Source organism: Agelaius tricolor, unplaced genomic scaffold (genome assembly GCF_023055355.1).
Source record: "Agelaius tricolor isolate 1412-34295 unplaced genomic scaffold, bAgeTri1.0.p SCAF_5, whole genome shotgun sequence".
Taxonomy (NCBI): domain Eukaryota; kingdom Metazoa; phylum Chordata; class Aves; order Passeriformes; family Icteridae; genus Agelaius; species Agelaius tricolor.
Window position 1 is genome coordinate 7019473 of NW_027269265.1, and position 15386 is coordinate 7034858.

At 45.4% G+C, this 15386-nt stretch overlaps 2 protein-coding genes across 2 annotated transcripts in view; one reads left to right on the forward strand and one right to left on the reverse strand.

Annotated features, from left to right (window-relative positions):
- The window catches only part of RHOJ (ras homolog family member J), a 61236-nt gene extending 53534 nt beyond the window's left edge, over nucleotides 1–7702 (forward strand). Inside the window, exon 5 of the mRNA XM_071426252.1 lies at nucleotides 43–7702. Coding sequence (XP_071282353.1) covers nucleotides 43–189 — 147 coding nt within the window. The 3' untranslated portion in view covers nucleotides 190–7702. The remainder of the gene's footprint in view (nucleotides 1–42) is intronic.
- Nucleotides 7703–12059: 4357 nt separating this feature from the next.
- Nucleotides 12060–14154, reverse strand: GPHB5 (glycoprotein hormone subunit beta 5). Its single transcript, XM_071428399.1, has 2 exons — nucleotides 13945–14154; nucleotides 12060–12248 (listed from the first exon to the last, which is right to left on the reverse strand). The coding sequence occupies exons 1-2, from the start codon at nucleotides 14152–14154 to the stop codon at nucleotides 12060–12062; spliced, it is 399 nt and encodes a 132-aa protein (XP_071284500.1).
- Between the last annotated feature and the right edge of the window lie 1232 nt (nucleotides 14155–15386).

Consider the following 15386-nt stretch of genomic DNA (forward strand, 5'->3'; position numbering starts at 1 on the left):
CAGCAGTGGATACTGACTCTCATTTTCCCTCCTCTCTTTCAGATCGGAGCCCAGTGCTACCTGGAGTGCTCAGCACTCACACAGAAAGGCCTTAAGACTGTCTTTGATGAGGCAATCATGACCATTTTCCACCCCAAGAAGAAGAAGAAGCGCTGTGCAAAGTGCCACAGGTGCTGCACCCTTGTGTGACGTCCCCTGGGAAGCAGAGCCAGCTGAGTTCAGTGAAACCAAGCAGGTTAGAAAGGCAATGAAGGTCACACACAACTGAAACAGGGAGCATGACCAGAAAAGGGTCCTTCTTATCCAAATATAGGAGCTCTCCATGCTGTGAAACCTCCAAGCTGCATCACCCTTGGCCAACTCCTGTCTCTGTGCTTTCCTAACCCTCCAGAGCTGTTTTGCAGCCTGTTCCCACTGCTGCAGACTGCACCAACAGAAACCAGGATGCCTGCTTGGCTCCCCACCTTAGGAATAAGGTGAAGGTGGCTTGTGACAAAAAAAAGAGCTAAAGACAGCAAAAGAAACAGGAGAAACTCCTCTTGTGGCCTTAAGTAAGAATTGATCAAAATTAGGAATTTGCAGTCCTTAGGAATTAAATCTGAATTGACTGAAAGCACTTGGAGATCTGTAGAAATCTAATATGTAAGATATACACTATAGGTAGGATGTACTTTAAAATTGCTTTTCTTTTATAAGACTTGCTAGTTCAGGAGATACTTTAGTTTGTTCAAACCACATGGAAGCAAAGGTGGAGTAATTCCAGTTTATTTTCACTTAATGGTGAAACTTCACAGCATCAGGATGTTGCTGCGCCCAAGCTATCAAAATGGATCAACATTTACCTCCAGACTCAAGGAATGTTCTTAAACTAAAAAAAAAAAATGCAAATAACTGTATTTTTACAGAAGAATGTTCAGGCTGAGCCATGTTTCCTTAAGCTGGGAAAGGAAGTACAGAGTTGTAGCATTAATGTACTGAAACAAAGAAATTCTGCCACCAAAGAATGTTGCCCTAGACATGAAATAGCAGCATGGAACAATCTCTCTTCCAACTGAGAACAAGAAGGAGACATATTGCCATGGCAACTGAGAATTTACCTTACAGATCAGCTGGATTTCTACATCTCACCCAACAGCCAAGAATAGGAAAAGGAAAAAAAAAAAAAAAGCCAAAGGTCATACCGACTTTAAGTGCTTTGAGGTGATCCAATTGCCTTAAAATTATCCTTTTTTTATGAAGTATTTCTGTAAAAAACCTCATCAAAGCGGAGTTGTGAACTTGTTGACTTTTTGTAGCCTCCCTCCTCCCATTGGTTTCTTCTCTGTCTGCTCCCATTTCTCCATCTCTACAGAGAGTTCTGTTCCACAGTGTGGCTGCCATGCTCAGGAGTGGACTTTTCCACCAGTGGCAGCTGCAGCCACCAGCATGGAGATGGGAAACCCAGCCCACAGGGGAAGGGACGCTCCTGTGACCTCCCCTTGCTGCTGGGGAAATTTGTGCCTTGTCACTAAAGCCTCTGCCATGACCCTGCAGCTTTGCACATCACAGCACAAACACTCAGAGGTGAACTCAAGGGTGTTTTGTTACTTGCAGCTGCCTCTGGGTACCCTGGCAGTGCTGCAAGTCTGTCTCGTCCTGGATTTCATCCCCCAAGCAGGAAATGCCAGCACAAGCACACACAGATTTGAAGATGTAACTCCTTGCAGAAGCTGTCTTTGTAGCCAGCATGTCCAGGAGAGCCAGGAGGGAGCAAGTGACAGCAGTGGGACAACAGTCCCAGCCTGGGGACATGGGCCCTGGTCCCCTCTGCACCCCATCCCAGGAGACTGGCAGCCCTCAGTGTCCTGGCTGAGAACACACCTGCCACCAGACAGAGCAGGCAACTCCAGACCTGGTGTTGGCCAGAGTGACAGCAGCAGGACGTGGGAACAGCACACAGGGCACATGGAAGGAACCAAGCTTGGTGCAGTGCCCAGTCCTGCATCAGGACCAGGCTCATGGATCTGAGCTCCTCCCTCAGCACTAATTCAATTCATACAATTGCAGGATGCTGTGGGTTGGAAGGGACCTCAAAGATCATCTAATTCCAACCCCAGTTTACCATGGACAGGTACAGAAACCAGCTCTGACAGCCCAAAACATTTCCAGGTAGAAATCAAGAGTTCTCTCTGACCAAAGCCATCAGACCTGAGGCAAATGCTTTGCTCTTTTTTTTTCTTTCTTTTTTTTTTTCTTTTTTTTTTTTTTACCCAGTGGCTTCCACTCACCATCCCTTTCCCCTTGCACACAAACATATTTGAAAACACCGTTGAGTCGTATCTGAGACAGACAAGTTTTCCTCATTGCTGGTGATTTTTGTGCATATTTTCTGTTTGGTTTTGTTCTGTCCCAAGCATTTACTTCAGAGGGCCTGGCTGCTAAAGCCCAGCTCATGCCATGCAACAGACTTTTTTTGTCCATCCCCAGACAGAGCAGTGAGTGTTCACCTCAACAGGACACTATCAGCTGAACTATAATGTGTAAAAATATATTAGAGTATGAGAAGAACTAGGCATGGATTAAATAAATTAATGTTTAGGCTTACAACATGACTAGAAGTCCACTGAAACAACAACAACAAAAAGGCCTTGAACAGATTTCAGGGAAATTATATCTGCACTGTGCTGCCTTTCACTTCAGTGGAAATTAATTAGGATGACTGGTTTAGCTCATGTAGGTTGCTGGAGAGTGATGTATGAGTCTCTGGTGGAAGAAGGTGAAGTCTGGTTTAGCTGAAGCACAATGCAAGGGTTCAGGTTGAAGCTGCCTGATTTTCTTAGAGCTTCAAAAATGTGGAAATAGAGGAAATAGAAAATCCAGAGTGACAGCTGAGCTCATCCTAACATAACAAGCACACTGGAAAAGTGAAATGGAGCACCCTGGCATGCAGCAAGGGAATGCCACAAATTATTAAATTGGGTTTTTTTGCCTGCCACTGAGTACCAGGGGTGGTTGTTAATCTTAATAGAATGGCATGGGATCAGCAATAAAATCAAAAATCAAGTGGGAAGTTGTAGCATTGATGTAACTGCAGTGATTTGAGGGAAATTACCTACAAAACATATGGTCACAGAGAAGCTGAAATGCTGCTGCCCTAATGTGTTAAACTGCAGCAACCTGAACAAATCCTTGCATAGAGGAAGCAGATAGAGAAGTGTTAATATACACACAATGTTAAGGCTAAGCAGGGGTTTCTTTGCACTTACAAAATGGAGCATGTCAAGCTTGTGAGTCAGTAAAATTTCAAGTTTTGCAAACTGATTTTGACCAAAATTTGAATCTGGGAGCTGCAAAAAAGGGACAGTGGTTACAATCCACTGAGAAATGGCCTCTGCATGCCATTTATTTTCATTTTTCTTCCAGCAAAAATAAATGTTTTTTGAAAAGCCATGTTTAATGCAGGTCCCATAAACATTATTCCTGTGTTAGGTTACGTACACACACCTGTCCATGAAATGTGGCAGGATCTGCCCTGTTACACTATTTTTTTTGGGTTGGGGAGGCAGGAACAGCACAGGCCAAGAGGCTTTAGAATGGGATTGTAGGCAGATGTAAGGAGAGTCATTGACTATCTGGCAAGTCATACCTAATGCCTTTTTTAAAAGCAGCAGATGGTGTGTGAAAGGCAGTAAAGCTTATTTTCAGAAAAACCACAACAGCAGACATAGTGCAAGTGCAGGCATAAGGCCACAGATATAAACTTCAAGTTATTTTTCAAGCACCATTAGTAATAAGGAAAGAAAATCAATAAAGGACTGCCAGGTGAAAGGAGATGAGTTTACTCACTGTGAGATGAGCTAGAAATCAGATCCCAATTTCACCTTAAAAGGAACACTGTTAAGGAGAGTCATAAAGGTTAGAAACCATCCCTGGAACTTATTTGACAGCATCCCCTTAATGCAGCTGATGTCAAAGCCTTTCCTGACAGAGCTGCCTTTGCTAATAGTCTGCTGTCATTTCAAAAGCACTCACAACTTACAGGAAACTTGCTGGATCCTGTAAAACTCATCTCCTTTGGCCTCTTCTGAAACCTTCCTGTTCTAACCAGAGTTCTTAACCTGAAGCTACTGTTTCAAGCAGAGTTCCCAAAGTGTTTTCATGCAAATCCCTGCAAGGAGAGATTAGAGGTATTTGAGAGAGATCCTAATTCATCACAGTTGTTATCACATTAAAACCTCCTACAGATGCCTCTGCCCTTTAGAGCCCCGTGAAAACACCAGCACAGTGGGACTGGGACAGTCCTGCCACTTCCAGCATGACTTGAAGGAGGTCCCACAAAAACTCACAGTTTGTCCTGTGCCTCCCAGAGCTCTGAAAAGTTGGGTAGAAGGCAGAAACAAGGCTCTAACCCCACTCAGGTCCACTCTCATTTGCTCAACTGGATATATGCCCTGTGTAGTTACTGAATTCACCCCAAGTCCAGCATGACAATCAAAACAATTATTTCAGCAGCTGACATTGATATTTGTCACCTTTTTTCTCTTCTGAAGCACTCAAAGCATTCAAGATAGACACAGAATTAAATAGCACTGCATCTTAATATGAAATAACGTTATTCCAAGTGCTTTTATTAAAGGGAGAGATTCTGGTAGTCCTCCTCAACTGAAGAGAACCTCTTCACAAGGAACTCTCTCCAAGTTGTTCCTGTCTCATTCCATCCCACTGGCACTGTTCAGGTCATGAGGGAGGCTGATTGGTGATCTGTCCTTGCAGTTTAATTACCAGAAAACCTCTGCCAGCTGCTCTAGTGGTGGTGGCCTGTGTTCTTTTGAATCCCTTCAGAAATGGTGACCCAATCACTTCCCTGGGCAGCCTATCTCTCCCTTTAATTCATATATGAAAGCTGCCCCTCTGCTTTTATACCTTGCTTAGAGCCTGTGACCTTTTCCTGTACCTTTTTTCCCAAGTGACACAGCAAATACCTCTTGACTCACCACACGGAAACCTCATCTGGATTAAAAATAATTTGCAGTGGCATCAATCTGTCTCAGGCCAGGATTGTCTAAAAGCACATTTGTCTTCTCCCACAAAGCAATCCATATGCTCATTTGTTAAACAAAGAGGGAGAATCTAGGAATGTGGCTGCACATGCCTTTCTCCATGGATTTTCTTTTTCCCTGAGGAGGACCTGTAACTTGTTCTATCCTACATTCAAAAAGGAAAATCTGGAAATAACAGAACATTTTGTTGGTTCACAACTCTATAGGACTAGAAGAGCATCTGCTGTGACAGGAGGTGAGCATGGAGTGACCTACGTCAGAAAACTTCTAGTCACATTTGAGCTCTTTGCAAAAATGATGACAAATTTCCACTATGAATGTTTATTTTCCTCCTGGTGAATAAAGACCATCTGAAAGCAGGAAAAAGCCTCCCACTGATTTCAGTAGTGGCTTGTGATCTCAGCTGTCTTCACCTATCAAAACAAAACAGGAATAGAAATATTTTTGCATCAAAAAGTCAGGACAAAATCACCAAGTCATGAATGCAACAGAATCACTTCTGCTTTGGGGGAGAGCTGCAAAATCAGGGCCCAGAGCCACAATTAGTCTGTTTAATCCTAAACCTTAAATTTCACTTTAAGATGTTAAGGGGACACCCATAACTAGAACAGCAACAACAAAAAATCTTCAACTTCTCTTTTCTTTGTTTCAGTTAAAGTTTTCATAAACATGGGAACAAAAATCTGTTCTCTTGGGCAGTTCCAGGAGCCACACCATAACAGCAAAAAGAGTCAGAAGCTCATTGTAAGGAGGAAAATTACTTCAGAAACCCAGAGCAACAAGCAAAAACTCATGTGCATTGCTGTCAGTGATGAAAAATCTGTTCAACTTTGAAAATATGGATCCCCATCCCTTTTCATATTGTGCAGACCATAATGCAGTGTTTGGCTGCTTCTAACTATAATGGTAGGGTGGGATTTTCAAAGATGCTCTATGTTGGCTTCATTTCAATTCTCATGAAGGCAATGGAAATTTTCAATGGGGTTTTCCACATGACTAATGTGGAAAATGCTTGAGAATCTTTATGTTTCCTCCTTTTCTGACCTTTTATTTTGGCTGACCAAGCCTTGAGCACACAGATACACTGAGCCAGGTCCAAGAATCCTTCATACCTTCTGGCTGCTGGTTAAGGACTCCTGAAAGGAGTTGGGGCATCCAAAGACTTTGCTGATGTCACCTTTGGAGGCTGGATCTGAAACGCCTCAGTTCAACCACTACTGAGCTGAAGATGAAAGTTACATTTTATTAACAGTGTAATATTCAAGACATATGGTTATCTTTGCTTAAAGACCCTAAACTCATTGCTGTCACTTAATTTCATCTCATGCCATTCAGGACACCAGGTTTGATGGGGTTTTGGTGAAGATCAGCTTGAGCTCTCACTGATACCAACTCTGGTGAATTTTGACTTTGATTGGAGGTTAATGAATTCAGAGTAAACAGTTGTCACCAGTCTACAGTTTCCAGATCTTCCAACACAACATTTTTTTGATAACATGCAGAAAAAATTGTCTGATGTCTGTCAAAGCAGTTTGTGGGTAAATCACATCCAGAGTGTGGCTATCATATTGTCCCTCTCAGTATTTTTCCCCTAAACAGGCAGCTGCTCTAAGTGCATCACAGACCTGGCAGGCACTGAACTGCCCTGTCAGCATGGAGCAAATGAGCCCAAACTCTCCCCAAGCTTGTAAATATTAATTCACTGATAAGCAATAACAAAAATTTATGTGAGAGGGGAAAGACTGGCAAAGTCTTCTTCACTCATGAGCAGAAGTGACCCAAGCCCAGGGTGCCAGGTGGGAAATGCTACAGAGAAGGACATGGTGTGGTGGCCCTGATGCCCCAAAAAATAAGGATTGAGGCTGGTGAATGGGCTGGGAGATGCCTCTGTGGAGTCACACCTGGGGCTCAGCAGCACCTCGAGACTGGGAGGACTTCAAAGAAGGCTGCAGAGAGGAGCAGGGAGATGGAGTGTGAGCACAACTGAATCCAGTTTAATGTGTCATGATGTTGATGCACTTCGACAAATACAAGAATTTCACTGCACAGAGATTCTCTGCTCCCCCGGGAACACAAAGACAAGGACATTTCATTCCTTTCTTTTTGTGCTTACTTAATAGTAATATTTAAAATTATTCCTTAATAAATGCTTAAAACTAACAGTTCAACAAGTTGTTCTGATTGAGTTGGTGAAGCAGATGTAATGACCTCAACACAAATCAGGACCTAACTATCACCAGTCAGGTCTCAGCCAGTTAGGAGAAAGAGTCACTTCCTTGATGTGAGTAACTGAATTTTTCTCCAAAGTTGCTGTGTGCAATATTGCTGGAATATGGGGCTGGTGAAACCAAAGGGTGGGCACTAAAACAGTATGTTTGACTTTTGAGTGGTATGCCTTTTTTCCAAAGATTAACCAAATCTTCAGAATTCAAAGCAAAACAATTTCAAACCAAGGAAATTCAGTTTTTAAGCGAATGTGTTCTGCATAGTTTAAAAATCATGTAAACACTATTAATTTCCTATTTACAGCACATAATTCTGTACTCTTCTGTTTATCATCTTTTAAACATGTAATTACTGTATATTGTAATGCACATTAATATTGTTTATTGTACATAGTTTATTTTAACAAAATAAATGTATTTCAAAGTATTTTGACAGCATCCTTTTGGGGAGGTGTGCTGCTGTGTTTATTTTCCCAGATGCTCATCACATGAACCTTGCAGGACTTTTCAGCTAGGAAAAACACCTACCAACATGTTGGCAAGGAAGATAATGAGCTGTGCACCCTGTGGTCCAGCAGCCAGGGCAGGGAGGGTCAGGAGGGAGAGTGAAAGGCTTATGGTGATGAAGAATTTACATGAGGAAAGACAGCCCTGCTGGTCTGGAAATAAGAATATGACTGGCTCCAGTCTTCCAGGGATTCAGTGCAGAGATGTGGATCTTGTTTTTTAAAAAGTAACAAAATTAATTACAAAAAAAAAGTGCCTTTGTTACTTTGTTGCCCAGCTGTTCATTAAAATTAGTTTCAAGACCAGAAGCAATCTCATTGACCAGCTGGTCTGGTCTTCAAGTTAAGCCTAGAAATTCCACCACTCCTGAACAACATCCCTCAGCTTGGTTGGACCAAAGCAAGTTTCACCAGAGGAAGGCTCTTTTCATGTTCCTGCAGCTTGTGAACCTCAGCAGGTTTAACCAGCCCTGCCTGCAGCACTTGCAGAGAAAAGACAAAGGATATCAAGGTTTATTCCAAATAAAGAGGCACTGCAGCCCAACTCCCTGGCTGCTGTGAATGGATACATCCTCAGAGGAGCCAGGACAATCCAAGAGGGCACAGCATATAGCCTGGAATATATTTTATTCGCCTTCCCCCAGAGGAAGGTGGCATTACTCACCAGACTTTCCATGGCCTGATTTTATCTGGGAAGAGGAGGCACGGAGGACCCACATGTCTGGGGTTAACAGCAATGTGCCAAAGGAATCCCCCAGAGCAGAAATTTCCTAAATTGCTGCCAGATAAGGCCCAAGGGAAGGATGGAGCCATGCAGCCTTGATGCTTTCACATTTCTCTGAATACCCACAGCTGGCCACAGTCCCTGGCAGGATGTTGGGTGAGACAGGCTTTGCTCTGAGCCTGGGTGCTGCTTCCAGTGTTTTCATGGGGGTACAAAGAGAGCAGGGGGCAGCTGCCTGTCCCATCTCCCAGACAGAAATCCAGCCAGTGCAGGGAACACCCATGCAGGGATGCATCCTGCCCTCCCTCTCACGGCTGCTCAGCTCTGTACTGGGGTAAATACACTGATTTCTGGCAGGGTCATTGGGGCTGGGCACACCAGCTGCAGGGGAGCTGAGCTCCCAGGGCCAGTGGACTGCTGTGGCTGTCATGGAACAGGAGGGCATTTTGACAAATCAAAGCTCTGCAGGGCAGTGATCGTTGCTGTTCAGGTTCAATGAGCTACAACAAACCTATTCATTTCTAAAATAAACCTATTAATCCCTACAATAAAGGTAATAATTTCTATTTATCCTGCAGGCACTGAGTGCACTGCAGGATACAGATGTGCCTGGGGGTTCACAGCCTGTACACTGCAGAACACACTGTAGAGAGGAAAAAACCACCTGCAGCAGCATTCCCTGTGTCCAAAAGGGAAACTGAGGCACAAATAAATCCACTGCTTTTCGTGGGAGAGAGAATACCTGAGGTGTCATGGCCTTTGTGACAAACATTCCTTGCAAACACATACCAAAGACAGACAAGCTGTTCGACTGCTTTGGACAGGTTGGGTGGTGACATCTAAATCCATGGCTTTAAAAAGCATTAAAATGCTCCCAAGGAGGTGAACTTTGCCTGGGAAGAAGCTTCTCATGCTCTGAAATATGTGGGCTGTGTTAGCTGCCTACAAATTCTGGGCAGGATGTACCACCCCAGCTGCAGCATTAAGGATGCAAAAACAGATCTGGTCACAGGTTGTGACATGACAAGGAGTAAGGGTTTTAAACAAAAAGAGGGTTGATTTATATAAGTGTTTTACAGAGAAGATGGTGAAACACTGGCTAGAGAGGTGGTGGATGCCCCACCCCTGGGAACATTCTAGGTGAGGTAGGACAGGGCTTTGAGGAATCTGATCTAGTGGAAGATGTTCCTGCTCTTTGCAGGCAGGCTGGACTAGAAACAACTCAAACTATTCTGTAATTTTAAGTATAAAAAATGATATGAATTTAACAGAATTAAGGCCTACTGGTGCAATAACTTCTGGGGGTAAAGTTCCACATTTACAATCTGGTGTTGATTGGATTTCTGTCACTCAGGGCAGATCCACAGCCCCTCTTTTGCTCTCCTCCTTGAAAGATCATCTCAAAGTGGCATTTTGCTGACTTGGTTTCAGTCAGTACATCCTTCCCACCTCCCCCTTCTGTTCCCCAGGCTGGCTGCATCAGTCAAAACCCTTTTCCCACCCTGCAGTGTTTTGTTCTGATCACTTGCTGAGGTTTCTACTGTCTCACCGTGTCCGGGTACAGCCCTGACTTCCTGCTGGCTGCAAAGGAAGGAAGTTTGCCACTTTCTAACCCTGCCTCTAATCCTGAGACTGAAGCACAGCCAGACTCCATCAGAGAAATTCAGTGAAGGAAATGACTTCACACCAAGGAGATGTTTTGCAGGTGTTCAGAGCTCTGGCAAAGAGTTTGTAGGAGCTTATGGATATTCTACGTGAGAAATCTCTACACACAGAAAAGGAGGCACACATTGCTTGAAATTGCTTTCATACTACAGTCATGAGGTTTATTAAGGACACAAAACAATTTGCAGATTTCCCATAATAACTGTAACACCAATTGACAATATCAAAGGGATCGTGAGGTGCAATTTGAAACAAAACATGAGGACTTTTTAAAGGGTAGTTAAACTCTGCATCAGCAAAAAAACTGCTCCTGATGCTGTTGGACATAGCAGTCTCTATTCAGAATTACAGAATGGGATCTTCCTACTCAGTCTTAGTACAGCTTTTAAAGATAAAAAAAAAATATATCAACCAATAAATTACAGGTTAAATTAAATCTGTCTCAGTGTGGACAGGACACATGGGGTAGTTTCAAGCATGCATCCCTGTAAATGAAGGTGACTGCATCCAGGAGACAAGGCACTGAGTGGGGGAGGACAGGTGCAGGTATCACTCTGAGCAGCAATTCTCTCCTCATGGCTATCTGAGAAGGTGTCTTTGTTTTGTGAGCTCCTTTGGGCCTCTCCCACTTGGCAAATCTTCCTTCATTCACCTAATTTCCCATTTTGTTCAGGGGAGAAATGAGAGATGAATGTGAGTGTGTCCTCCTGCAGGTGGGAACCAGGGAACAAAGGCACTTGTGTGGCTGTGGTCACAGGGGGCTCCTGTGGCAGCCCCCAGGTGTCCCCCTGGTTTGTAAAGAGTGGGTCTGAGGAGGTGTGAAGTGTCCTGTGGAACATCTGCTCTCTTTCCTGTGCTGGACATGTCTCACCCACCATTCCTGGACACTCTACAGCTTTCCTGCAGGCACATCTGGCTGTCCCCCAGCTCTGTGTGCACCCTCAGAGGAGCAGGTCTCAGGGAGCTGTGGGAACACCCTTCCTTAGCTCCCTCTTTCCCACCACCTCAGCCAGGGGCTCACTGAAACCAAACCATGATCCTTGCATTTTGGCTTGGTCCCTCTGACTCTGGAAATTGTCAGGAGAGATGCCTTGGGCTCTGCAGAGTCTCACTGATTCCATGTGAAGCCATTTTCCCTCCAATCCCTGGACAAAAGCAGATGGTTCTGTACATAATGTGTATCTCTTTGTTTTGGTTTTTTTTCAGGAATTGTCCCTTGTGAGGTAATTTTATTTTTTTTTCAACAAAATAGCTCCAATAAAGCAAAGCACTGAAATACATGCTTAACTGTAAAAGTCCACTGATATTAAGCAAAACACTTAATCATGAGCTTAAGTCCTTGGCTGAGTCAGGGCTGAGTATGCATTCTCCCTAATTTCAAGGTAGTGATCTGAATACTTATTTCCATTTCATTGGCCTTGAGACCTTTTTCTTTGATTGTAACTCCTGAATGACTGCAGGGTAAGATTAACTAATGGGGTGGGAGGGGAGGTGGTGGAAGTGTTGGTAACTGCATTAATGTTACTGGGAAGAAGCTAAACCCCAGATGAATCAGGCTGTTGTGGAGAAGGCAATGCCTTTGTGGGGTGTTTTCACACCCCAGTGGCTGTTCTGTCCGTGTGCAGGGAGAAAGGTCACACAGAGGGAAGGGAAACTGCAACATTTCTTTTTACCATGTATTTGCTATTCTAAGGCTGTGGGTTTCTACAGCAATAATGCTTTGAGCAGCATGAGGAGAGGGGATTGAGCCTCATCTGCCCAGAAAAGTCAGTGAGCAGCAGCATTACAGGGAGAGATCAAATTCTGGGCTGCTTTACACACCCTCCAGAATGCTGGAGGTACCAAGGGTGTGAAGCTGGGGGAGGATTTGTCCCCTCCTTGCCCAGGCTGGGAGGGGGGGTCAGTAGGTCTCACACTCGGTGGTGGCAGTGGAGCAGATGTCACAGTCACAGCGGATGGCCACGGGGTAGCTGTAGGAGGGGTCCACGCCAGGGGCACACCCGGGCAGCTTCACCGTCACCATCCTGGTCTCGTTGTAGGTGCAGATCCGGTGGTGGGACTCGATGTAAGGAGGCTCCAGGATTGGTTTCTGCAGGGGAGAAATGCTGGCCTCAGGCAAGAAGCAAGACAAACATCTGGAGCCCCAGTTTCCTCAAAGGGATTTTGTGTGAATAGAGGAGCTACTGGATCAGGTGGAAGGGGCTGTGGAAAGAAATTTTAGGCTACATCCTTCAACACTTGCCTCTTGGAGCCCTGCCATGGAGAGGAGTGGGTGCATGTATGTGTTTCAGTTTGCTTAAAGCATAAAGCTCCAATTAAAACCTGCTTGAAGGAAGACAAAAGATTATCCCAAATGCTGGTTTTTAGCAGAGTCTGAGTGTTTCGACCAAATGCTTTCTTCCAAGAACATTGATTTTCCATTAAACACATTCTGCTGGAAACCCTTCATGGGCACAAGCTGCCTAAGAGTGGGAGTGCATCCAGGTGCCAAGGGCTGGGTTTTTTCTCAGCCAGACCAGTCCTCTCTGTCAGGCTGCACTTCCCACAAATCCTAATGGCTGCACACTGTGGAGAAAGCTCTTGGCACAGCAGCCAGCAGAAAAGTCTGCAATTCCTCTGGAGAAAATCAGCTTGGCCAGAGACCTCAGCCATCAGAAGATGATGGGAGTCTGAAGGCCTTGAAACCCACCCTGCCATGTGGTATCACAGTGGCATTGGTTTTGCTGAAAAATCAGTTTCTCCTTAACAGGGGCACCCATTTTCCAAAGACTCCAGGAACGGGCAGCACATACAGGAATGGGAGCCCACTGTCTAATATCTCCCAGCTAGGAGACATTTTAATTTCTTTCTTTGCCTCTGTGCTGTGCAAAGAGCCCTCCCTGGGAAACAAAATTGGGAGAGAACAAATACAACATTTCAGCAAGAAGATGTGCAGAATACACCCACAGCCAGGTGTATTTAGCTGAGCTACACCCCAGGGGCACTGCAATACAGCAGGAGAGGCTGCAGGGTCTGAGATGCCAGAAGAGCTTGGGAACAGGGGGAAGCAGGGGTTGAGAGATCCCTCACAGGCACCTTATCCCAGCGTGGAATCTGCCACTGGTAGCCTCTCCCCTCATCCCAACAAGTCATGAAGAATGGGAGTCAGGGCTGGCACACAGACCCTGCTCCTCCTCTGGTCACTTATGTAGAGTCCTTGTCTTCATGTGGACAAGATCCCTCTGAGTCACTCAAGGTTTTCTGAATAAATTAAACTGGGATTGGCCCCTTGAGCTCTCCAGTTGCTGAATGGTGATGACAGTCAGAAACTTGTTCTCTGACATATGTGTGGATGAACTTATGCTCTTTCTTTCTCCCTCTGTACACCCCTAAAACTTAAACACTTCACATTTATACAGGGCTTAAAACGGGACCGAATTAGAAACAGACATTATCTTTGGGATCTGCTTTTTGGAATAAAATATATTACCCATTAATTGGGAGCTCCATCCTAATCTCCAAGGAATACGGTTTTTTTCAAGCAAAGTAATAAAGTCCCTCTCTCCTTAAGTGTTCAAGCTGTAAGAGGCTTTCAGACTGCGTAGTAAGAGCATTACATAAGTGCTTCATTAATATCATCACATGGCTTCCATTCCCCTGTGGGGCAGTGGCAGCAGGGAGGGGACAGCCACCAACAAACGCTGCCAGCGCAGCCAGGGGGCCATGGGCCCTGGGGGTGGGTGTCTTCAGAGGGATTTTCTGAGGTACAAACACCAGCCAGGGGTGTCCCTGTGCCACAGCCTCACCTCCCAGGTCTCGCAGCGTCCCCAGCAGGCGTCGGTGGTGACCCGGAGGCCGCGGCAGCCGCGTTTCCTGGCCAGGAAGGTGAATTCCCTCACGGCGCAGCCCACGAACGTCCGCAGGTCCAGGGCCGAGGCCTTGGCAGCGGCGGCGGCGGCGCGGCCGGGCAGCAGCAGCACAAGGAGAGCTCCGGGGATCAGCCAGGGCAGCTTCATGCTGAGGGCAGAGGGGAGAGGAGGGCAGCGCTGGCAGGGCCAGCAGAGCCCAGCAGGCGAGAAGGGCAGGTGGATGGGCTCAGAGGAGGCAGGGGTAGCTCTTCCTCCCTTCAAACCTCATCCTCACTCAGCCTGGGAGAAGAGGGGCCGGGGGAGGAATGAGGGGTCACTACCCCCAGAAATGGAAAATGTCAGTAAAAAGGTCTGTCACAGAATGCAGCAGTGTGGAGGCTTTCCCTGCAGAGCAGTGGGAGTTTTCCTGGAAGACATAAAGTCACCAGCCCATGCTTCAGCCCCACTGAAATCTCCATATTGCACATTTGTTTTGCAGCGTATGCCTTTCTACCGCCCTGCTTGGGCTGTCCTGAGCTCACACAAAGCCAAGAGCTGCACAGCTGGGAGCCAAGCATCCCTGAATTTGTGCTACAATCTCAGCATCTCCCAGAAGTATTACTGGAGAGTAATTGAGTAAAAATAAAGGAGAGTAAAAATACTGGAGTATTCCCAGCACCCAGTGCACTGGCCTGGTGCCATTCCTCTCCCAGGGCTGCAGCCAGAGGGGATTGCACAGCTCACACCCAGCCCAGCCTGCCAAGGCAGTGACCAGAGCTTGGCAGACAGGGGGACATGGCCAAGGTGACCACAGGAACCCTGGACTCCTCACACCTGAGCAGCCCAGCGCCCACCAAGACCTCCAATACCTGCTGACCTTCTGTCTCAGCAAAGAAAGCCAGCAACTTCTCTGGAACAGCTCTCCTGTCAAAAAAAGAGAGCTAGAAAGTAGCTTTAAGACATGAGGTCCATTTTACAATTCACATTTTACAATTCACATACTGTCATTGCATTTAAACACATCTGTCTTAGAAACCCCAGGTTTGACACTGAATTTTGAGAAAGTCATCTACTTCATGGGGCACAGACTGGTGTGTGCTGGGGTCTGTCCTCAGTTGGACAGACCAAAATTAAGTGAGCTGGGACTGCCATTTGCCTGTCTGATGCTTGAGTCTCTAGGCTCCTGTTAAACAAAATTATTTACATTTGCTAAATCAGAGCTTTAGATCAGCACATGATGTTTGCATCATATATGTCACCAGGTATACACTAGAGTCTTACATGTGATTAAAGAGAGTATGATTATATATAACCTTCAACAGGGTAAAAAAATGCTAAAGTTCCTTATTTTTTAAAAAATATATGTAGAGCAAAATAGACAAACTTCAGAACAAATCAAA